Genomic DNA, 25,186 nt, shown 5'->3' on the forward strand with positions numbered 1-25,186 from the left:
ATTGTTTTCCAGGCATCAAGACTTTTTCGAAAGTAGTTCAGCAGGTACATTTAAGTTCAAAACATTCTAATTCAATGTTAAAGATGACAGGAATAAGAAATAGTTATATGGAGGTTTTTAAGAAATTTGCGCAAAATACGCGCCAGCATGTTATACGAAATTAGGTAAAAAACCCAAAATCGCCATATTCAGGTGCCTTAAAAACCATGTTAAAATTGAGTTAGAGATCTGAAACTTTGCAGGGCGTCTAGACCTTGCCTAAGTCGACAGTAAACAAATTTCATGTTTCAGGAGTATCGGGAAGTGGGTTTTCTGGAACCCCTGTTTTACAACAGATTGTCGTGAAGATATATAATAATATGTATAGACGCTTTTTGCAGTCAATTGTAGCCTACATTTAGGTGTCCGTAGATTCAAAAGTATAAAAGATACAGTCATTTCGAACCACAGGTTTTAAAGATAATCGTTTATACTTTACTTTACTTTATATTGAAAAATAATTTATCATCATCATCATCACTTGATGACGTCATCAATTTAAGTGTTTTTAAAACTTGATTTTTGACAAAACAACAACTTTTCAAATCGATTTTACACCATTAAAGAGTAATTTTATTCAAAATCTGAGGACATTTTTACCTTAGATAATTGTTCAAGCATTCAAAAAATCTACCGGAAAAGTTTCCTACCTTACTCCTTCATAAAGATATTTGCTATTGAAGTTAGTGCTTTTTTGAAGAATAATTTTATAAAAACACAAAAGTTGTGAATTAGTATTCTCTGGTGTTGGGCTATCCCTTGGGTTGTGGAGCTCAATTTTGCTTCTTAAAGGTGTAAATTGTGTTATAGGCTAGTTTTAAAGTTAAAAATCGAAAAGTTGCACACGTGGGGACACGCCCAAATTGATTTAAAATAGCTAAAATCACTACAAATTTTGATTTTCACGATTTTTATCAACTTTGGAGTCCCGTTGTGATCCAAGTTCTTTTTGAAATCTTCTGAAACTTTGCATGCTTATCAAACTATATATTAAATACCACTATGCAAAAATTTACGGTGATTCAATATTGTATGCGCACGCAACGTCCGCTCAAAGTTTGCACGTGCGAAAGGTGAGAATTTTGCTCATTCGTGATTTCGAATATATTCTGCTTTCCACGATATTTAAATGGCATTATATATGAATTTAATGCCAACTTGAATGAGTAAAAAGTGCCATATTCAGTCGGTTATCGACAGATATACCTAACTAAACACAAGGAAACGTTTTCAAAGGCAGAATTTCGAAATCGTCGAAATTACCTCCTTGTTAATGAAAGAATGAAGTTTCGACTAGCTGTGTAAATTATCCTGACATGATAATCAAAAAGAGATGATATTTGACCAAAACCCATAATCATGGGTAGAGTGTACCGCTGCCAGTGTCTCTCTTTTCCAAACAAAAGGAAATGATATTAATTTGAGGAACAGTCCGCTAATGCAAATTGATACCGAGAATGAAATCGGTTGCTCGCTTTTTCCATTCGATCACGGCTCACGAATTGTAATAAAGCTTATTGATTTGAAAAAGCGAGCGACCGATTTCATTCTCGGTATCAATTTGCATTAGCGGACTGTTCCTCAAATTAATATCATTTCCTTTTGTTTGGAAAAGAGAGACACTGGCAGAGGTACACTCTACCCATGATTATGGGTTTTGGTCAAATATATTAACAACGATATATTATGTAATAATTTGGTAACATGATGAATTAGTACGTCATTTAACTTACCGATCCTTTATAGTTTTCTAGTTTGTTTGGTGACATACCAAGGACTTTACCGAAAAATCCAAACGCCCTCAGATAACCCTGCCAAATAATGCAAATTTAAAACTCATTCCAAAATAACGAATAATCAATTACATTTATTGAGGCTATGTAACTAGTTAACGAAGCCATAACCTCAATAATTGTTGTCTTGCTGAGTTAAAATAAGAATAGGTTGAGTTAGCATGTTAACATGATGCTAACATTTTAACACAATGTTAACATGATGCTCACATGTTAACACAATGTTAACATGATGCTGACATGTTTACACACTGTTAACATGATGCTGACATGTTTACACACTGTTAACACGATGCTGACATGTTTACACACTGTTAACATGATGTTAACATGTTACCACAATGTTAACGCAATGTTAACATATTACCACAATGTTAACGCAATGTTGACATGCTAACACAATGTTAACATGTTACCACAATGTTAACATGTTACCACAATGTTAACACAATGTCACCACAATGTTAACACAATGTTAACACAATGTTAACATGCTAACTCAATGTTAACATGATGCTGAAATGTTCACACACTGTTAACATGATGTCAACATGTTATCACAATGTTAACACAATGTTAACACAATGTTAACACAATGTTAACACAATGTTAACACAATGTTAACACAATGTTAACACAATGTTAACACAATGCTAACATGTTAACACAATGTTAACACGATGATAACATGCTAACACAATGTTAACATGGTGCTAACATGTTACCACAATTTTAACATAATTTCAACACAATGTTAACATGATAACACAATGTTAACATGATGCTCACATGTTAACACAATGTTAAGTAATCTTCACTGATTACATCCCCCACCACTTGTCCTAGCCCCCTGGGAAACGTAACACTCACCACAACAGTCTTTGTTTCCCCGTATATCTTAGTCATGAGACTGAGAACCGGACTGTACACAGGTTGCGTTATACCCAGCTCCCCCTCCTCAAAGTTCTCATCGTTGGGGTCTTGTGCTAGACGACCTAACATCCGCCGGATCACTGAATCCTCTGTGGGGGTTTTATTTTGACTTTTTTAAGGAATATTTTAGCAAACAATTTGAAATGATTCTCTTTATTTGATAAAATTGTGGAGAACATGCCATATTAGTACCATGTCCTATCAAGCTTTATCAAAACCGTCCTAAGACAATAAGACTAAAATAACTCCTCCCCTCCTCACCCACACCCCTCCCATCCACTCACCTCCCCTACCCCTCCCTTCCTCCTCGCCCTTTCAACTTACCTCCCCTCCCCTTACCTCCAATTCTCCCCCCTCCCCTCTCCTCTCACCTCCCCTCTCCTCCCCCTCCCCACCCACCTCCCCTCTCCTCCCCTCCCCCTCTCCTCCCCCTCTCCTCCTCTCTCACCTCCCCTCCCCTACCCCTCTCCTCCCCCCTCTCCTCCTCTCTCACCTCCTCTCTCACCTCTCCTCCCCTACCCCTATCCTCCCCCTCTCCTCTCACCTCCCCTCACCTCCTCTCCCCCTCTCCTCCCCCTCTCCTCATCTCTCAACTCCCCTCTCCAACTTACCTCTCTTAATAGCTCTTGCAATGACCCTCCTGATCAGTCCCCCAAGTCTACTACCCGACAGTTTCTGGATCCACTCGTCTACCTTGTTCTGTGTTGTTGGATCTGAGTTAATTGAAGGTTAGCTGGTTAACTCGAAATTACACGATATTAGGTTTTTGACAAGTTTATTTGAAGTTTTACCAATGATAAAAACTGTTACAAGCTGGATATCGGAGCATTGACAGTAATCGCATCTTTAAATCTTTAACAAAACAACACACCGATGTCTTCGAACCCCTCAGGAGTTACATCACAAACTAGCTCTAGCTCATCTCCTTCTTCAGTAGCGGATGTCTTGTCTTCAGTAGCAGATGCCTCGTCGTTACCTGCGGATTTGTATCATTCAAAAGAGTGTATTGCTAAAAACCATCCTACAGTCGGCACGCGTGGCTCACTGTCGATGGCACACTACCTAGTATTGCTAAACTGTAAACTGAGCGGTTAGGTAAGTAAACTGAGCGGTTAGGTAAGTAAACTGAGCGGTTAGGTAAGTAAACTGAGCGGTTAGGTAAGTAAACTGAGCGGTTAGGTAAGTAAACTTAGCGGTTAGGTAAGTAAACTGAGCGGTTAGGTAAATAAACTTAGCGGTTAGCTATAAGTAAGATGAACGGCTAGCTAATAAGGTAAATTTTATGCTTATAGTAGCTAAAAACTGCCAACAGGTCATAACATGCTTGAATTTTTGAAGAATAAAAATGTGGTTGAAATGTTAACAGTGTTAACATTCTAAAGTAAACACTTTTAGTGTTGATCCGAAATTGAACTTCGTAAGATATGGGTGATTGAAACAGTTTATGAGCTTTAGAACACCGTCAATAAATGGTACGAGGTTATTAGAGAATAGAGGGTCATATTAATAGGGATTAGATAAAATAAACATTCCATCATTAATGTAAATAACAGTGTTCGTAGTATACATACTACAGAATGGGGCTGGGCATGGAGACGTTACTCTAATATCCTAACATAATTATCAGTACTCGGAACCGTTAGCTATAATGTAACATTTCAACGTTTACCAACGTTTATTTCGCTGCAAAACCTGATGGCTAATGAAACAATATGGAAAATAACTGAGTAAGTTAGTTAAGGATTGTTTCAAGTTAACCTGTATTGTCATCAGCCTGACTGTTAACTGGTGTGAGGAGAAGTAGAAGTGACAGTAACACAACCCTTCTCATCGTCATCAACTAGTGGTTTACTAGTATAAACACTAGTATATACTTAGTTAAGGATTGTTTTAACCTGTATTGTATACACAACCATTTATATACATTAGTGGTTCACTAGTATAAAAACTAGTATATACACTAGTATATACACTAGTATATACACTACTGGTTCAAGTAAATAAATTAGAAATATTCACAATTTAACACATGAGTTTGTAAAGTAGTCAGTCTTGATTCGCCCAAATGAGGTCCGATAAGGTATAATTACAAATAAAAGGTACTGAGCTGAAACTTAAATTTCGCCTGTCAGATGTAAGTTCTTAAGCCCGTGAGAGAAAGAAAAGAAAACTAAACAAAAACACCACAAACTTATCAGAGGAGTTCTTGGGGTACAGATTACAGTATCATGAAGTTAAGTGAAATTGTATCCTTAATGAGATCTAATCTAGGTATGGAGATCCCTAATTTGAGTTTAACAACTCCAGAGTATAACGCAATTTGTTTCAAACTTTAATCTTATAAACAAGTAGCGAGAGATTAACTATTAGTGCTTTTCAAACAAAGTTACAACGAATTCTTCATGTAGTGCATCCTGGGTTTGGACAGGATATGCCCGTTCAAAATATTTCCATCACGTTACATTACATAATTCTTAATAAATGTAATAGATTTGTAGTGTTGTAATTAGTTTATGATAGCCTCGGGTTTCAGTAATTGAACGTGGATTTGGGTCACTGATATATTGGGTCACTTCGTTGTAAAGGCCATTTTATTTTTTGTCAACACAGCTACACAATAAAAGTATAAACAACTACCAAAAGTAGGTTTATATGTAATATCCGGATCAGAACATAATTGTTTATTAGTCGCATATTTAGTGATTCCGTTTATTGCGACAAGGAAAAATGATCTTTTTCAGGAAAAGGACCTGGTAGACGTTTCAATGTCACAACAACCGAAAGTAGGGTTATACCGAAGACAACAATTACAACAAGAAATACCAAACTAGAAATACCAAACTAGAGTGTGACAAATGAAATCGGATCAGTATTTCTTATACGATCATTAAAGTTACACACACGATAAAAAACAACAAATCCGGAATTTGGGGCTCCTAGATCAAGCCACCAAACAATTAGATGCCTTAGTGCTTTAGTGTGAGGGTTGTAGGTGAGACTCCTACCGTACCACCCTCGTCTAGAATTGACCTTAGAGCCCCACTGCAGCCGTCAATAGCCCACTCCAGCGCCCTTGCGGTAGTAGTATAATCGGTTTCCTAATTGTTATCTTAGCTGTCAACTGTTATTGATTATAGGTTCAGTTTAATCGGTTTAACTTCCCAGGTAATCTTCAGTAGGAAGAGAATAGTTTGTACGGTTTACGTACCGGACTGTTGGTTTTTAGTGGCAAATGACAAAACTTCTGTGGGAAACAGCCGCTGAAACTTCATTAGCGGGCGAGCCCCTACTCACTTATTTGTTTAGAATTGCTAATGCTATGACATGCGCTAAGTTACTAAGTTACGCATTGTAATAATACAGTGTTATAATCTATAAGGGTAAGAACTGGAAATTTTAAGGGGTCGAGATTGAGTATGATTTTGAGATTCTTATACGTTCAAGGTTGAATAATATACCCGAACTTTAAACTTTTAAAGACGTTCCCCTCCCCCCATCCGAACTCGACACATCAACATTTCCAGCTCATGCTAAGTGGAAGAGGCGTTCACAGAGCAGCTCGGGACGGAAAGTGAGCCGTGTGGAAGAGGCGTCACTTTGCAGGGTTATGCAGCTTACCTGGTGACGTGGCAAGGATCAGTACTCCACGCTCCACCCGCTATTACTGTGCGGTTTGTGATTTCGTCAGCAATTTAGTGTTTGTCATGCTGTGTAGATAATTATGAGGTTTGTTTGACAGTCTTGCGGTAGAGTTTGCATGGTGTTTACTAATGGGTTTCCATCATATATCATACAAACGTGCCGAATCTCGTAGTTTTACATGTACAACTTGCTCCAAAGTCCAACTTTAGTAAATATGTTACCACTGATGGTATTATCTCCCGTAAAATGTAAATTGATAGATGCAGATTGGTACTTCAAATGGTAAAGGTGTCAGGTTCCTGTACAATCTGTAGCAGTAACAACAAGAAACACCCATTATTAAATTATAAATTATGGAGCACAGCCAAGTGCTTTATTATCCCTCAGAAAGATTACAATTTGAACACCTCATTAAGAGATAAAGACACTCAATTAAGTGATTAAAACACCCAATTAAATGATAAAAACACCCTGTAATCAGGATGGGTTCCACTCTACTGGCCCTGGTCAGCCTCCTGGTGGTAGCAGCTCACTCAGACGAGGTGTACGTGAAACCTAAGGAAGCCTTCATTTTCGGAGGAAACGGTCAGATCGGTGCAGCAGTTGTACAGGTAACCAAAGCTCCATAGCAACAGTATACATTACCTGACCTTATATGGTAATGTAACTATAGCAATTCAGTATACATTACCCGACCTTATATGGTAATGTAACCATAGCAACAGTATATATAATCCGACCTTATAATATGGTAATGTAACCATAGCGACAGTATACATTACCCCACCTTATATGGTAATGCATAACCATAGCAACAGTATACATTACCCCACCTTATATGGTAATGTAACCATAGCAACAGTATACATTACCCCACCTTATATGGGAATGTAAGTTGTAACTGCAGGTTTGGAAACCTCGAATTATTTTCCGAGTTTTCTGAAATTCAATTTATGCAGGTCGTTCGTCCGGCTTTTCTGCACTGATCTATGATTAATTAAGCACGATGTTCGGCAAAAATCTATTTGTCAAGACACGTAAATTAATTAAAGTCTTCATATGGAATATACAAGGGGATTAATGGATAATCACTGATTTTGGCCATCATAGATATCAAACATATTAAAACTAAATCTTTTCCCATTCTTTTCATTTTCAATGTATCGACGCTTTCTCCATGAACAAGAATTGCGCCGGTTAGCGGACGCTAGATTTCCATCGCCCGTAATTAATTACAATTAACAATCGTTTCATATTGGTTAAATTACCAAATTTCTTTGGGGCGTTACAGAGAACAAAATGGAGGGATTGCCGTTGTCAATTATTTGAATCGAAAGTTAAACGACCGGACACCGTAGCGCAGCCTGTGCGGTGATATGCATGATGCAGTTAAAAGGACATCTGTCCGACAGCGACTCTTGTCCGACTTAATATGTTACCAGAAAAAAAAGACATCTGTCCGAAATTGTGATCTAATTGCGATACGACACATTTCCATTTTCCAATTAGAGACATGATCTGAACTGAGATATGACCTGAGCTGAACTCTACCATAGTTTATTTTCATTTGATGTCAAAAATTGGACAATAGTTTAAATGTTATATAAATAACTGATCTCCATACCGCTCTCCTGTGTGTAATGTAGGCTGTGATGTGATTGGCAGCTTGTTACAGCTTGTTAGTGTACGGCTAGCATGATCCTGTCCTCAAATAGTCAATCACGTATCGATGGATCAGATCTCAATGGATCAAATCAGCATTATATTAGGACTGTGGGAGCAACGTCACAAGATTACACGTGAGCTTGTGAAATACGAACGTGATCTGAAATTGCAAATGTGATCCGAAAGTTGGACAGATGTCGCCAAAAACGACTCCTATCTGACAGCGACTCTTGTCCGAAACCGGTAATTCGACTGTCGGACAGATGTCACCCAATCAAATCTGTGGTAGTTAATACAATGTGAATCATAATAAAATGTATCGTTCATTTCGTCTAAATATAATGAATCAATCTATGGGCAATCATGTTCAACATGATAGTCATAACATCATAATTTATACAACAACATAACGGATTACTAATATCGGGTTGCACCAAGCACCCACAACAAAATGAGAAGTTTGTATCGCATGAAGTTAACGAAAGCTTAAACGACAAATATCAATGCGAATCAAAATGTATAATAGCGAAAAGAGATATACATGCGCGCCGTACACGATTTATTAGCTCGATTCTTGGTATAGAGTACACCTTGACATAAAAGCATTGTAAAATGCGCGCGCGACCATCAAAAGATAATTTGTAAAGGAGCACGTGTTTGCGGAGGTTAATGCATGTTTTGCTTTGTGACACGACGAAAAACCTATACCCACTATACCCATTCTCAAATCCTACCACTTCTAACCATCTATTGCCTTTTTAGGCGATGGAAAAAATCTAGCTTCCAGTACCTCCATCGTCTCTCATCATACCATTAATTAACCACCCTTATTAACCTCCCACAACCAAGCACCATGCCTAGTAGTCACTAGTCAGGCATTATAATGATCCTGGACCTAAGTGGCAAGTAGCTATATATTTATCTAAAAAATTAACCACCTTCAGATGCTACTAAAGCAGAACTACCAGATAACAACACTAAACCGGGGGAGCGACTACTACAACTCCAGGAATACTAAATCCCCTAAAGTTACTGTGCTTGAGTGCGATAGGTTCAAGGGACTTAAGAAGCAGTGTCCTGCTTTCATGGAATACCTTGCTGCTAATGCACACGTGAGTTAACTAGTATTTACAATAATTAACATGTTATCAAACTGACATTGACTAATATTAATATGCCGAATTTCTATATATAATTTGAAAAGTATTTAATAAAAAAATAGACAAAATTTTTTCAAAAAGCACAACCATTTTTTCAAAAAGCACAACCATGGGAAAATACATGTTTTATAATCGTGATCATTATTATATTGACATTTAAAACAGTCTATGATCTCCCAAATAACACAAGATTCTCTTTAAAAAGTAAAAAAACCAACCTTAATAACACAGGTAGACGTGGTTGTAGATCTCAACGCCTTCACTACTAGATACATGAAGGAATCCGCCGACCTTTTCAAAACTATAAACGTAGGTAAGATCAGCGTGTTAACCATTTTCGTTTTTTTTTCATTTTTGTCGCTGACATTTGTTTAGCAATATTTCTTTTAAAACTATAAACGGTGAACGCAGATTTTCAGATGACGTTATTCCCTAACGTTTTCTTTTTCGACAGGGGTATACCTGTTTATAAGTCCAGATAATGTGTACGATGTAAGCATAAAAAGACATCACGGTCCGACTAAAGAAACAGACACAGAAAGACCTGTTGACAAGGTACGAGAATTAATTAGCTAATTAATGTTTTTTTGGTTTTTTATAGAACCTGTTTCCAATCTCGTATTGGAAAATGACCCAACTTAATTCTGAGTATAAATACGGATGGTACCTTCAAGGGTAGCTCATTTATAGTTACAGTTAACTCATCTATTGCCATTTACTTATTACTTTATTAATATCTTATTGTAATGAATAAATCGTGCAGTCATGTAACGGTGACTAAGTTGTTTATAAAGTCGGATTTAATGCAGACGTTATCCGAGCGGACATTGCGTGACCAGACATAATTTTAAACGAACATTAGAATTAACGCTCAATGAGCCATCTACTTAGAACGTCCACCAATATTTGAACGGACAATTAAAGAATTAATGGCTCTAGCGTCCAATTAATGTCCGTTCAAATAACATCCGATAAGGTAGCTAAAATTGTGTGATATATAAACTAACATGGACTAGGAGGAGTACGAGACGTACGCTGATGTGGACAGGTTCGGTCACTACAAACTGCTTGCGGAGGAATATCTCGCCTCCAGCGGACTAAACTATCTCATCTTTAGAGCCCCTGATGTTATCGGTAACTTTTATTAGATTATTTATTAAAATCCCAATATTCTGTTCGATTTGCACCCTGTAGGTATTATTATTATAACGAATTTTTGAAAATATCTATTGTGTTCAGTGTCTTCGTCTTGAGAACCTGAGTTACCTTAATGGACAAGAACTAGTATATTTACCAAAGCCGTTTTTATTTCATCCCTTCTTGAAAGTTTCTCCTTTTAATTAAAAGCCTGGATAATTTATGATAAATTAAATTATATCTATTGATGTTTTTCATACAAACAAGTTAAAACAAATTCTTTATGTCGTGCATCCTGGGTTTGGACAGGATATGCCCGCTTAAAATACTTCCATCGCGTTACATTACATAATTCTGAAACATATATTATATTTACAATAAATTATGTAATAGGAAATATGTCTATAAACATGAATATAGCCATGGTAATAATAGAAAATGTAATACTGTATTTTTATGAAAGACATGTGTGATTTTAATTTTCATGTTGTATCCCTTACATTTCCTCACAGTAACATCCCAACCGAGGTTGGCTACAACGTTTTTTCAAGTCAAGTTCTTAGATATGGTAATGTTTGCACTAGATTGGATATCTTTACCTCCCATCTTCACAAAATATTCAAAATTCTAATTGATAGAGGATATAGCCGTAATAGACTGATTAAAGGCATTAAACGTTGTCTGAGGAAATATGATAACGTTTTCAGGAAGTTCGGTATTCTAGATGACCATAACATTATTAAAGAACTCCCCTGATATCTTTTGATTTATTGAAACACGGGTACTAACTCTGCTAAACTTAACAAATTCTGAAACTTAGGTGAATAAGTGTACAACGTGCTAAACCGAAGTTCAGACTGACCAGTGAAAATGGGCGAGCGTACCAAGTGTCATTTTAATTAGAAGTTTTAGTCAGTGATTTATTATTGAAGCTTGTAATTACAATATCTAATGCTCCTATAAATACTTTAATTAATTGTTTGTTCCGTTATTCTTTTTCCTTCCTCTTGTCCTTGTCATCCCCTTTAGTTTTAAGATTCTTGCTATAAATGGCTACAGCTAACACTATTAATGCTAAGTACCAAACAACAAGTGGGAGGGGGATCGTTGGTATACCATTAAATCGATTTAACACCGCAATTCCAGTCGCAAGCCTGGGACCACTACTAGCATAGTCACAACATCTACAAAGCTGCCATATAGCCTGACTGACAATTTTCTCGACTGACTGACAATGTTTCTTCTTTTCCCCATTTAGAATACAGTGATTTATTATTGAAGCTTGTAATTACAATAACTAATGCTCCTGTAAATACTTTAATTAATTGTTTGTTCCGTTATTCTTTTTCCTTCCTCTTTTCCTTGTCATCCCCTTTAGTTTTAAGATTCTTGCTATAAATGGCTACAGCTAACACTATTAATGCTAAGTACCAAACAACAAGTGGGAGGTGGATCGTTGGTATACCATTAAATCGATTTAACACCGCAATTCCAGTCGCAAGCCTGGGACCACTACTAGCATTGTCACAACATCTACAAAGCTGCCATATAGCCTGACTGACAATTTTCTCGACTGACTGACAATGTTTCTTCTTTTCCCCATTTAGAATACAGTGATTTATTATTGAAGCTTGTAATTACAATAACTAATGCTCCTGTAAATACTTTAATTAATTGTTTGTTCCGTTATTCTTTTTCCTTCCTCTTTTCCTTGTCATCCCCTTTAGTTTTAAGATTCTTGCTATAAATGGCTACAGCTAACACTATTAATGCTAAGTACCAAACAACAAGTGGGAGGGGGATCGTTGGTATACCATTAAATCGATTTAACACCGCAATTCCAGTCGCAAGCCTGGGACCACTACTAGCATAGTCACAACATCTACAAAGCTGCCATATAGCCTGACTGACAATTTTCTCGACTGACTGACAATGTTTCTTCTTTTTCCCCATTTAGAATACAAAGATTAGTTCATTTTAGCTTATGATTAATATTATATTTTTACCTATAGTTTACCTAGATTCAATTTTCAGGTGCATAGTTCAAAAGGATCAAACTAGGTTGTTCCTTTTGTTAGATATCTAAACTCCGTTCACTTGCAGGAGCGAGGGACACTTCGTCAAAGTTTTGGATATACCATATGTGGGTGAAGTATTACGAAACCCTCAACACTCCAATCCACATGCCTTATGAGATCAAGTAAGTTACACGTGCACGTGCATTTAATGCTGTTGAATATGCATAATTGCTGTTCAATGTGCAGAATTGGGACTTTTTTGAGCCATGGCTTCGAGGAATCAGCCGTTCTTTTAGTTTTCGCGAACGAGATACATCCAACTATAATATATTCGTTCGGGTTCCTGAGTGAGAATTAGTGGGAAGGGTCGCGGGATTCATACCTCAAAATAAAACTATCCGGTTTTTCATCTGACGACTATAAATTTATTTCACTTTTTCAGAGAGCTGGTATCAAGTTATGTCTATCTGGACGATGTTGTTCAGGCGTTTAAAAAAGGAATAGAATCAGAGGTACGAAATGAAACTTTCAACATAGCGTTCAAGGAGCCAGTTACCTTGACAACATTGCTTCTGGAGATATCCCACGTGCTAGAATCGGTAAGTTAGTAAAGTAGTATAAGTACTGACTCTTATATTAACTCTTATATAAACTCTTACTATAACTATAACTAAAACTCTTACTATAACTATAACTCTTACTATAACTATAACTATAACTCTTACTATAATAAATATAACACAATAATACTCTCGCGCTCTCATGAGGGCCGCGTATGATAACGCCCGAACGTAGTGAGGGTGTTTGCGCGGCCTGATAGAGTGAGAGAGTATTATCAGTTATAACTATACCTAGCTGACTTATCGACTGACTCGGTAAGGTGTAAACTTCTCGGTCTCCAATTGTTTTTCGGAGTGGGGAGCGAGCTTATTATCTTTTTATTGCTGATGGGGCGTTTAGCAGGGGACCCCTGCTAAAGAGGTTTTCCCTCGAAATATGTCGTATATTTATATGCGAAATATTTAATGATATTGACCTGGGCCAGGGGTGAGGAATGTGGGGGAAGTTTTAGAGAGCGTTGAAATAATTCAAACAAAAGTATCGGCCTGATTGTATCAGTACTTCGCTTATTGTTGTACTAGCTATCTGCTATATGTTGTATCCTAGCTATCTGCTATATGTTGTATCCTATAGCTAACAGAGCTCGACCCCTTGTATCCTAGCTATTATATTAATTGGTACTAGTTTCTGGTGGTATTTACAATAATCATCTGTACTCTCAGCCTATAAAGTTCAATCATGAAGTCACAACCGACAACTCCTATCATCTTTACCCATCATCAGGTAAATATAAGCGCTACATTTACATTTTATATGTAATCTTTGTAATCGATGTTTTGGGACAAAGTGAAAGCCTCCACTCAGTTTTTCAAACAAATAGTTGTAGTTTTAAACTGATTACAAGACTACAAATCTATTACAGTTATTAAACTATGTAAGAAATTAAGAAGTAATTGTTACGTCTCGTCCATTGTTACTCTCAGTGTCCCAAAACATCAATTATATGATCGACCCGCTCAGGCGCTCAAAAGAGCGAAAACAGATTATTATCGTTGTAATCGTCGTAATCTTTGTAATTGTCGTTGTAATCGTCGTTATCGTTGATAATCGTTGATAATCGTTGATAATCGTTGTAATCGCTCATGTAATCGTTGTAATCTTTTTAATATTTGTAATCGATATATTCGCTATAATCGTTGTAATCGTAAAACCCTGATTTACTGCATCTATTTCCTTCCCACAAATTAGGAATTAACATATTATTAATGTGACAATTTCAAAACCCCGATTTGTCGCGGAACCTGCGTACTATCCGCGGTGTTAAGTGTTAACCTTTCCCCAGACTGATTCAACGTATGCTAGAGAATGAGAGTTCTAAAAAACGTTACCGTTTCAGCACGAGGACAGCTAGATATCAGCAAAGCGGAGTTTATGCTTGACTTTAAACCAACAAAGCTTACCTCAGCCGTTAAAAAAACTGTTAACTATTACGAACGTGCCCAAAAATTGTGAGTAGTTAAATTTATTTATTTAAATCGGGCCAGATCTTGAAATCAATATTCAATATTTACATGGGATATATGGCCTGATCGGTGCTTTAATTTCGAACTGTATAAAACATTTCTAGTATGACAGCTTGTAACTGGTAACACTAACAACACGAGGTTCCACTTGTAAATTGACATGCTGACAAAGGTTGGAGTGATACAACGTTTAAATAAATACCATCCCACATCTTAAAACTGTTCAATTTTCAACAGCAATATTGTAACGTCAGTTATCTGTTTGAAAGCAATTTGAAAGCAATTCTAACGTTTATCTTTAGGTTTTGAATAGAAATTGTAACGTCAGTTATTTTCAGGTTTGACAGTGAGCGGAGGAAAGTTATGGAGGAGCTATCCAACAACATCGCTACTGATCAAACAAGAGTTAAGTTCATGAGTATGGTAATGGCTGAGGCGTTGTCAGGGAGACGAGATGAACTCTGAGTTATAATGAACTAGTTCACCTAGCCATGAGTCTACGCGTACTGCGTGACGCGCTTGTCTCACAATCCTGTGCCGCCTTCGGCGGTCGCGCGCTACTGCAAGCGAGAGGGCTCTGAATAGAGCAAATGAACTAGCTGAGTTATAATGCTTAACTAAATGCTAAACTAAATTATTGGGTTATATATATATATTTATCAAGTTTATATACTTGGTAGTTTTCTTTTCGTATCTCAGAGCTTGATCACCGCCAATCTCTTTTCAAATCCTAATCAAATCTTGTGACTGGAACTTTCAAAAGATAACCGATAACGTAAATTTTATTATTTTCCTTTTGGTTGTGAATATAACCAGCCAAACATTTTGAATCAATTTGAAACATGAGTTTAGTTGTTTTTTATTTTTTAGGGATGTATTTTGTCTTGAATTTTATCAATTTATAATTCACCATGTTTCCTCGAAAGTTGAACTTGAATCATTGATTGTCGTTTATGCATTATGGCTTATGGAGGTAATTTCGAGATCAAGTAGAATTAGAACTCAAAAAGTTGAATGTAACTATAATTTATTGGTCCATTTTCACAACTAACAAATTAAACAAATAATAATAATATTATACGATCATATTACTATGATCATATTATAACAAAAACAAACCAAGAAATTCGTATTAGTTGCGCATTATATTTAATATTTATACGTTTGTTGTTCTCCCTCCCCACTCTTTGATCCCTCACTCCCTCTCTCCTTCTCTCAACTGTTTTAGACAAGGGTTTATTCTAATAAAATGGTGCGAGGAGGTAAAACACCCCCTTAGTTAAATATATTACTAAGGGTTTAGTTATATAATATATAAATAAGGGGTTATATAGTATATACTATCCATAGTATATAAATATACTATTACTAATACTATGGAGGGTACACATTACGCTAATCACACGCAAATATCTTTGTTTATAATTATATGTGCGAATATATCATGTAACATCAGCGAGTATGGAGCACGCGGCACGCACACTTATAAATACAGAAACTATAAAACAATGTGTGTTTATACTTATACTGCTTTTAATAGATACTTACTGACTATAACTGTTCCAAATTGGTACGTGTCCTATGGTCCGTCAGAAAGTCTTGGCATGTTTCGTATCCGTACAAGTTGAACAGAGAGACAGGTAGTGGTAGTTATTGAAATGGTACGGCTTCCACAATTCATTTCCCTTCTCGTGCTTATTCCCATTCGGTTAATTCAATAATTCCTCTGCACCATTCCGGCCACTGCGGCTCTAACTAAAATATTCCAGTTATGAACCTTGACATAAACGACATTAGTCACCATGGTTTAAAGAAACTCGATAGCATACTTCAACACATAATGAAACCCTTAATTCAACTACTCGCAGTAGTGAAACTATTCACACCTCAGCTCTGCTATTGTAGATTCGTCCGGGTGTTAATAAGTGAGAATAGAACTGATCCAGCTGTTGTTGAGGCCGGCACTGCTTTTACGGCACTGCTTTTACAGCTTTTAAAGTGTCCATCAGTCATTATTCAATTTGTTTTTAGATATTTCGTGGTTGTATCAAATCTTCAAATGTATTGTCATTTGTTGAGTTCATTGAGTTACTTTATCCTTTGATCCTTTGTTCGGGTATATTCAATATTCGACACTGCCAGTGCCACCATGTAACAGGATTTAATGATTTAATGGATACAGACATTATCAATGTAGAAAACCTAATAGCTAGTATTAGTATTAGAGTATTAGTATAGAAGCTGCATGAGTGACGCGATAACGGATAGCTTCCGGTACCGTTACATTTGATATGTTGCAAAACCGTTGTAGGGTTTTATATCATGGTCTTGAACAAATTTATCAACAATCAAGTCCTTTTTTTACAAATGAAAAATATTCATCTTTTTATTTTTAGAGAGTAACTGATCTTTACCGAATATTATTATATTATAAAACAAATGACTTTTGACCCTCAAAAGATCTATGATCATAGTTTCGTTTGAACTGTGAAAATGGCAACTATATGTCAAACTGAGGAAGTAAAATTCACATTTTAACGCAAGCTTCATTTTTTCCTAAAAATTGAAGATCTAGATCTAGAGTTGATACATTAATTCGTATTTCATTAATTATATAAGCGGCAAATATAAATGAAAGTTGTTCGAGTTGCGCAAATCACAATTTTAAAACTTTTGCATCTTTATTCTTTAATCATACTATTTAATATCACATGATATAAGAATAATCCAATCTGATATACAGAGTGTTCCAAGTACGTGGAAATCCGACCGCATGAAATCTTTAATTCTCATATAAATAGACCCTCTTTAGCCAGTTAGTCTCTACGTAATAAGTGTTGAGAACTTGTAAACATTCTTTCTAAAATCCAGCATCTGGTGACAGGAGCTCACGTGAAGAGTCCTCTCTAATATCTAGATTGTGCTGACAGGAACGTGCGTGATGATTGACAGAAACGTGCAATATGACTGGCAGGAACGCGTGCGATGACAGTAACGGGTAACCGCCAGTATAGCGTTTACAGAGTACAACTTCACGTTTCTGTATATAACTTAATCGGATATAATTGTTTTGTTGTTGTTCTAGCACTCTCTCCTCTGTAATTATCCCGTTTATATTAAAGAATACTTGTCATAATATAACTCAAATTTAATGTTGCTCGTGAGGCGTGAGCCCGGTAAAACCTTTGAATATGCGTCGCGTCGTTCGCGTTTATGATTTATTACACGATAGTACCGGTAGTACGTGTTTATTTGCCTGGTGTGAGCCTAGTCTGCTTTATATTTTTTGTAAACATTAATTATATGTAACCTCATAGCCGCCCGGGGCAACACTCTCTATACTCCTGTTACTCAGTACTCTAGTTTACGTGGACCTATTGAACTTATTGCAGCTCTTTGGTGCGCCTATATTTTCACACTAACATACTACAATATATTCAGTCACAAAGAGCACACATTAATGCTCCTATCCCATGTTACATGATAAGTCCATTGTTAGCTATTCTCCCTGCAAGTGCACCACTGTAGGAAACGTAAAGAGAGAGGGAGAGCTGAGAGAGAGAGAGGGTTCACAAGGGACGAGATGGTTATAATGCCTGGTGTTACCTTTGTTAACTGTAGACCCTAGACTCTAGCTGAGGTGTACTCATCAGGTTGTTTGTTGCGGTTAGTTAGATTAATGTGTATTGTGGTATGCGGTTTTAGAGCTTTAGCGGTATTTTGGATTCATCTGGATTCTGGAGTATATGAGAAAATATATTTTCATCGATAAGGTTTTACAATAACAGTACTTGTAGAGCTCAATAGATTTGTTATTACTTATAGAGCTCAATAGGAATTGTTAATTATGATAATATGCTGTTAAGATTGTTTGTCATTGTCCGTGATCAGAATTGGATGATTTGATTAAAATTCCGTTTGTGATATTTCATTACCATGTACTTATATACAAGCCCTCAATTGTAATATTAGCTGCAGACCTCTATCACTATCAGGTTGCTATTTGAATTTCCTCTGATCCTGTTTTTCCGGTTTAGCTTTATCGCCTGATCCAGAAATCCTGAGGAATGTTTATTGAGCCTACAGAATGTTTATTCGGCTGATCATTGTTCAATGTATCGACCGTGGAATACCGAAACACCTTTCTTTTCGCTAAGATGAGGCGATTTATAGGCTCATAGAGATGCCTAGTTATTAGGAACTATTTTACAAGTCACGATTCACGCACTCGTCAACTGCAAAGTTCGCCGAAAATCACGCACTCTATTTCGAAAACTTTAGGTTTTGACGAACTGCAGTACGTGCATACTGTATACTATAGATTGGGGAGGGGGCTATTTGGACTTTGGAATTGGACTGTTGAAAGGGAGCTTGCTCAAAAACAGCGTCCGTAGATTATATTTATAACTATATTTTTCTGTCGCGGCAGAATCGGATATAAACTTGTTAAGTCGGAGAAGCGTGTTTAACTCAGAACCAGGCTTATTATAGTAACGGTTTCTTCTTCAATTTAAACGTTTAGCACAAAAGTGTGTGATTAGCTAGTTAGTTTACATGATCAAACCCAAAATTGGGATGAGTAGACTGTTTTGTGCAATAATTTCCTAATTAAAGTATTATTGACACTGTTATTAGTAAAGTTAGTCGCCCGCTTTTCTTTCAATCTTTTGACTCATGCAGTTAAAGTCATGGTTGGTCAAATACAGTAAAACCCAGATTTACCGCAAACCCTGATTTACCGTGGCTGTTTCCTTTCCCCAAACTCTAAATTGAGGTTTTACTGTAGTTGACAAGAACGTACACAGATTCTTTTGTCAAAGTCAGGGCTATTATTATAGTCAGGGTTATAAAGTCAGAGGTTGATCAAAAGGCATAGAAATATTTTGTAGTCAATGTGCAGTTGTGCTGATCTATAAAGATCACGCCATCCCTTCCAGGAAAACCTGGCTATGAGCCAAGTTTTCAAATATTTATCATTCCAGCTCAATTAACGTAGCGCTCGTATGATAATGATAACGATCATAACATATTGTTATTCTTCTGTTTGCACACTATGTTAACCAGTTAACCGTTAACAATTTTCGCTCCGCAGAGATTTTTGTCATGTTGGATTTGTCCTATTTGGATCAAATATTTTGAATGTTTATGGTAATGATTTATATTATGATGATTACCATGGTTATGATGATTTAGGGTGAAACATGTAACCCTTTTGTAACCATTTGTAAACTTCGCGAAGCTTTAAAAACTTCCAAAACATTAATTAGTGGGGCTTCCACAATCAACAAGTGAAACCCAGCAGCAATCAGCATAGACTATATAAATGTAACTCAACCACCGATAACTTAATATTCTACCCAGGAATGAGATGAAGGTATTAGTTTGAATATTGTTTATTCGGTCACCGCGCAAGAGTATTCCACTTTAAAACTTTAATAACCTTTTACTTTTAACTCAATAAATTTCCGTAATTTCAGTAATCGAATATAAAATAGTATGCTCACATACTGTCTTTGAAAAAACATTATTTGTCCATTTTTCCGGTTCCTATAACTTAATAATTCACACTATACTAGTCAGAACATGAGACGGACACATTCATTTACAATTAGAGCACACAAGTGATACTTGTCACGGCAGCCAAAATAGAGAATGTTTGCTTGACTATGTTAGCATGGTTTACACTTTACAGAGTACGTTTAACTTATAAAACATAAGTTTTTCTTTTTATAATGTGAGCCTAGATTAGTCTCGAATATTCAAACTTCTAGAACAAGGCTTTTTTAAAATATAAAGACGTTCAAATCTAAACTGTCTAGAATAAGGCTTTGCTTGATCTTTCTGCGGTTTATTTTTTATTTAACATGTGAGCCTAGATTAATCTCGAATATTCAAACTTCTAGAACAAGGCTTTGCTTGATCTTTCTGAGGTTTATTAACAATAACCCGACAGGTGTTAAGTTATTAAGTAGCTTTAAATTAGCTGATGTAGTAAATCTTTGTAGTCCGTGCCGAGAGCATGCAGGAGTAAGTTCACTAAAGCTTTCTTCGGTGGTCACGTGACTAGAAAAAAGGGTAGGGCTAAAAGGCACATCCATTTGAAGCTATAACAATATACATCTCTTCAAACATCAATGTGCCATTAATGTGTGCTATTATGTTGCATATGCGAGATTTTCTTGCTCATTTTCAGATATATTTCGGCGCGAATTATTTCAGTGTATTAATCATCAACTTATACTTTCATTCATGGTGTGTAACCCTGTTGTTAGTGACACATGCCTCCCCCCTGTTGTTAGTGACACATGCCTCCCCCCGGCCCCCTTTACATATACAAGACAAGCCCCCCGCCCCCCCCCCCCCCCCTTGTATGAGCACCCCTTTGAACAATGTGCAATAGTCACATACCATTGTAATACCTGTATACAACCCCCTACCATTGCTTATCGACTGCAAGGAGCCGGCCCTTTTATATTATTCTGTTATGTTATGTGAGTGAGTTTAAGGTAGACTAGGTTACCTTGTTACATGTTGGTACCATGGTAACAGACCCATGTTGTTACACGCGCGGACGATAGCTTGTTGTAACGTGTTTAGTTCAGATAGACTCTTCTCACTAAAACACCCGGACGAATCTATAACGTGTTTATTATAATACCGCTAGACTACGCGTGCTTGTATGATCGTACCAACTTTATATAAGAGTAGTTTAGAAAATGTTTCCTTGTATGTACGTTAGAAGTAAGATCGCGTGATTATGTTCCTCTTTGTATGTGAGGCGCCTGAATTGACAGAATCACGAGATGTTGTTTTCCTTACTGTATACTATAACGTGTTTACTATTATACCGCTAGACTGTGCTTATAATCGTGTCAGCGTTATCTTATCGTTAGTCAGTGTTAACCAGTTATAGTTTCTTTCTTGTCTCTTCCGTCAAAGTGTAAAACGTTACTGAATTTTTACGGAGAGTTTGAAAAGAATACCGCGGGAGGTAAAGAGTTTGGTTAAGTCTTAGCTGGAATGTGATCTGAATCTGCAAATAGATACGAGTCTTCTATAAATTAGTTAAATAATTAATAACTTTAATTGTGTTGATAAAAGGATCATAAAAGACCTGCAAGTGTAAAAACGAATCAGTATCTATTTCATTTACAATTTTTACATTCCATTATTTTTATAATTAAATTTCTAAAAATTCCAATATTTTCTAGTCATTTTCAACTCGATCAAATATATATCGTTCCAAAATATTTGCAGTGTAGATATAAATATATTTTTATAAAACTCGTAATTTGATTAAAACTATAAAACTTAAACTTCATACTTTATAGTTTGTCCAAAACAAATAGGTGGCGTGCGCTGGCAGTCATATTTCCCATATTCAATACGTTCATAATATATATCAACAGACTATAATTTGTTGTAAAGTTGTAAAGTTGTAATAGACAACTTAATAGACTTATGAATCACTTTTCAACTTGCAGTTGCAGTTCAAGTTTTCTTTCGGGCAGTTTCAGGCCACCGCGCGCAGACCGCAAGGTCGTTCGCCCAATTCTCAGTTATATTAATATGGTGCGTAGTGTTGATTGTTATCGTTATTTTTTTGCACCTTTGTAGAAAACCCCCCACCCCCCACCCCCCCCCCCGTTAGATTTCCGGTTTTCTAGTTGTCTCTGAAAAAACATGCTTGACTTCAAAGAAAACTGAGCAAATTTAAAAAATAGTTCGATGTTCCTCTTTTACGTCTTTAAAATCTTTTTAGAATTATTTTACCTCTTTTTATGAATAATCATAAACGGTCCCTTAAACAGCAACTATACTGTGAGCGAATCTGGCGGTTTTTCAGATAATTGCCACTGCAGCAGAGGCAACATATAAGTGCGGTGGGTCCGGAATCGCACTATTGACCCACATACCGAACTGTTTCGCACCATAGGCTGCTATTTGTTCTTTTAGATATGTGCATTTGGTACCGCTGTGTACTATGACAGTATGACTTATGAGATAAGGTCGTCATGCCCACAGCTATGATTAGGTTTTTTGCGCGCCTAGGCCTAATTATAAAATATGGGGGTCTACGGGCCCCTTTGCTACACAACAGAACGTAATCCCTCAACAGATTGAAATTGAGTCACTTTAGTCACAATTGTATATATTAGTTGGATAATATTATAGTTATAGCAGGAATTTTAGCTTATACACACAATGTATTGGAATCTAATGTTCTAAAGTTACAATAATTTACTCAGTACTTATGCTCTGAAACTAACATCACAACTACAGTTGTACCCTCATCACTAAAGTGTCGCTATTATATTGTAGAGCACGTCCATATCTCATTTTCAAACATTCTAAATATCATCCTCATTGTCATTACAGTATTCATGCAGTATTCATGTAGTTATACAGGTCCACATTAGGGACAAAAGGAAATCGGGGCATGTATACGGGATCGCGATTTTTCCCATTATTTGCGACAAACTTTTTGTATAGTTTTATGTATAGTCTGTCAAAAATAATCGCGATTTTCTTATGTTCCCGGTCCACATCTAGTTGTCTGTCAACTCCTAATCTGCTCTTAGCACACCAACTGATGTCATTTCTCTACGTTTTGGAACGTTCTCGATTCTCGTGCGTATATCAATATGACTACTGTAACAATATTCCAGCATTAGTGAGAGTATTGTTTCCATGTAAAAATGTCTAATATAATTCCGTAAATGCGACCAAGGGAAAATTTTTGGATACAATTTCTTGTCAGAAGCAGCACAACAATGCGACTCATAAATAAAGTTCCTATCCGATATTGCGTATATGAGTACACGAGTTAAAATATTTCAGCAGGCCCAGTAAGCAGTATTGTACTTAGCTTTGAAATGATTCTCAGAGTTGGGCACTGTATTATACAGTAATAATAGTGGTTCTTAACCAGACTAATCTCCTCCACCTTTCTATAATAGCCCTCATTATGATCACTAATTAGGGGCCTCCACCAAAGCGACAACTCCGGAAGAAAACCAGTGCTGTGCTAGATGCATCCCTAATTCCACTTTACAATTGTAAAGCTCCTAATGGTACCCATATCTACCAGCTGAATAATACGGGGGTATCTATAAGGGGGTATTAAGGGGGTACTTATACGGGGGTATCTAAGGACCAAATACAAGGACTTCTTAACAGGATGTGAGGACTGAGGACGAAGTACAGTTACTTCTAATTGGGATGAACTGCAGATAATGATATACTTACTACTCTACTAGTGGGTCAGAACTAAGTCCGAATCAGTCCGATCTCTACACTAGATAACCCCCTTCATATATCCCTGTCCCGCATCACGGTTCGCAGTTCTTCTTTAGACTTTGTCCCAACAAAATCCGTCAATAAAATATTATAGAAATTATTATGTCTCGGTCGGCTTGCTAATGAGCTAATGCTATGCCCTACCATACACTCATACGACGTAATATAAGATATCCTGATCACAGTTGATTATTAATTGACTGTCGGGATACCTAAACCCTACAGTTCATCTAAATAATTATTCAAATGCACTGTATGTATCCCGAGCTAATGACATTTGGCTGGCACGGTAGTCATGGTATTGGGGAGAAGTATTGTTTATCTTATAGAGGAGTACTACTACTTATATAAATTAGGAGTATAATAATTGGAGTATATACTTTCATTAGTGAACCATACTTTCATATTATATTCCGGTAGAGTATATTTCTTTTTTGATAATTTCTTTCTGAATTGTTTTCGCGACATCTGACTTACTCTTGACTTAAGGCGGCTTCAGCGTCCGAATATTGATGCGCTGTCTCCATAGAACTCTATCCGCCATAAGTCCGCCCATTTCTCCAGTGTCGTTGAGACCTGTGTGAGCTCGTAGGCTATCAACATAGGTCATGGCTGGTCTCCCCCTACTCCGCAGTGAGTTGGTTCCCAAAGTAGCAAGCGGTTAGGGACTAGTTCTGGGTGCCGGTTGATTGATTATTTAATGGTCTTCCTCCAGGATCAGGTTATCTTCAGTACGCCCCACATAAATAAACTCAAATTATTGTTCAGCAGTGGAAGAGTCTGAGTGAGTGAGTGGCACAAAAAATATTTATTTGCCATATTTATTGTTATTTGTCTCGAATCCCAGTTCTTACACCCAATATTTCATGACTCACATAATGTAATCTTAGATCACATACGGCAATTCTACAAATTTGATTACAAATTTGATTACAAATTTGATTATAACTTAACGTAATTCCTTTTGCAAAGTTGCTTGGTCGGCCACGTTCGTGGAAACTAAAAACTTAGTCATATCAAGCTGTCCCCTTATTTAGAGAAATCCCTCCGCATGCAGCCAGATCAAACTCCTCCGCATGCATTCAGATCAGGCGTGATGGTTGGCCCCAGTAAACCAGTATATGTGACCACTGAAAGATTATACAAACAATTATGCTTGCATGCAGTAACATCAGGTTGCCCCCAGTAAACCAGTATGAAGTTGGGGGAGGGGCTGGATGGTAAGACAAAGGAAAAAAAGGGGGGTTGCCGGGGGAGGCGGCCAGGGGGACTGGGGAGGTGGAGAAGGGGGGGGGGGGGGAATTAATAAGTTTCGCCATGGTACTATTGCAGCTATTGTCAGCACACCCAGCAGGTCTGCAGAGCTAATTAAAATATAATTAGTTAATTGAGGTGTAATTAGAATTGTGTGCAGT

The 25,186-nt window shown here is 36.8% G+C and overlaps 2 protein-coding genes across 3 annotated transcripts in view; one reads left to right on the forward strand and one right to left on the reverse strand.

Moving 5' to 3' along the window:
- Nucleotides 1-4,630, reverse strand: part of LOC134824699 (uncharacterized) — a 38,517-nt gene extending 33,887 nt beyond the window's left edge. Inside the window, exons 1-5 of one of the 2 annotated variants that reach the window (XM_063836670.1) lie at nt 4,524-4,630; nt 3,637-3,741; nt 3,377-3,478; nt 2,703-2,854; nt 1,773-1,850 (exon numbers count right to left, since the gene is read on the reverse strand). In XM_063836670.1, the coding sequence (XP_063692740.1) occupies nt 1,773-1,850; nt 2,703-2,854; nt 3,377-3,478; nt 3,637-3,741; nt 4,524-4,602 (516 nt within the window). In that variant the 5' untranslated portion in view covers nt 4,603-4,630. The remainder of the gene's footprint in view (nt 1-1,772; nt 1,851-2,702; nt 2,855-3,376; nt 3,479-3,636; nt 3,742-4,523) is intronic. The other variant, XM_063836671.1, reaches the window with a different exon arrangement.
- Nucleotides 4,631-6,287: 1,657 nt separating this feature from the next.
- On the forward strand, nt 6,288-15,411 carry LOC134824701 (uncharacterized). The gene is made up of 11 exons (XM_063836673.1): nt 6,288-6,436; nt 6,889-7,018; nt 9,017-9,184; nt 9,464-9,545; nt 9,687-9,787; nt 10,249-10,366; nt 12,473-12,569; nt 12,830-12,986; nt 13,671-13,731; nt 14,345-14,456; nt 14,810-15,411. The coding sequence occupies exons 2-11, from the start codon at nt 6,890-6,892 to the stop codon at nt 14,934-14,936; spliced, it is 1,152 nt and encodes a 383-aa protein (XP_063692743.1). The 5' UTR covers nt 6,288-6,436; nt 6,889; the 3' UTR covers nt 14,937-15,411.
- The last annotated feature ends 9,775 nt before the right edge of the window (nt 15,412-25,186 follow it).

Source organism: Bolinopsis microptera, chromosome 13, assembly GCF_026151205.1.
Source record: "Bolinopsis microptera isolate Bmic1 chromosome 13, MBARI_Bmic_1.0, whole genome shotgun sequence".
Taxonomy (NCBI): Eukaryota; Metazoa; Ctenophora; class Tentaculata; order Lobata; family Bolinopsidae; genus Bolinopsis; species Bolinopsis microptera.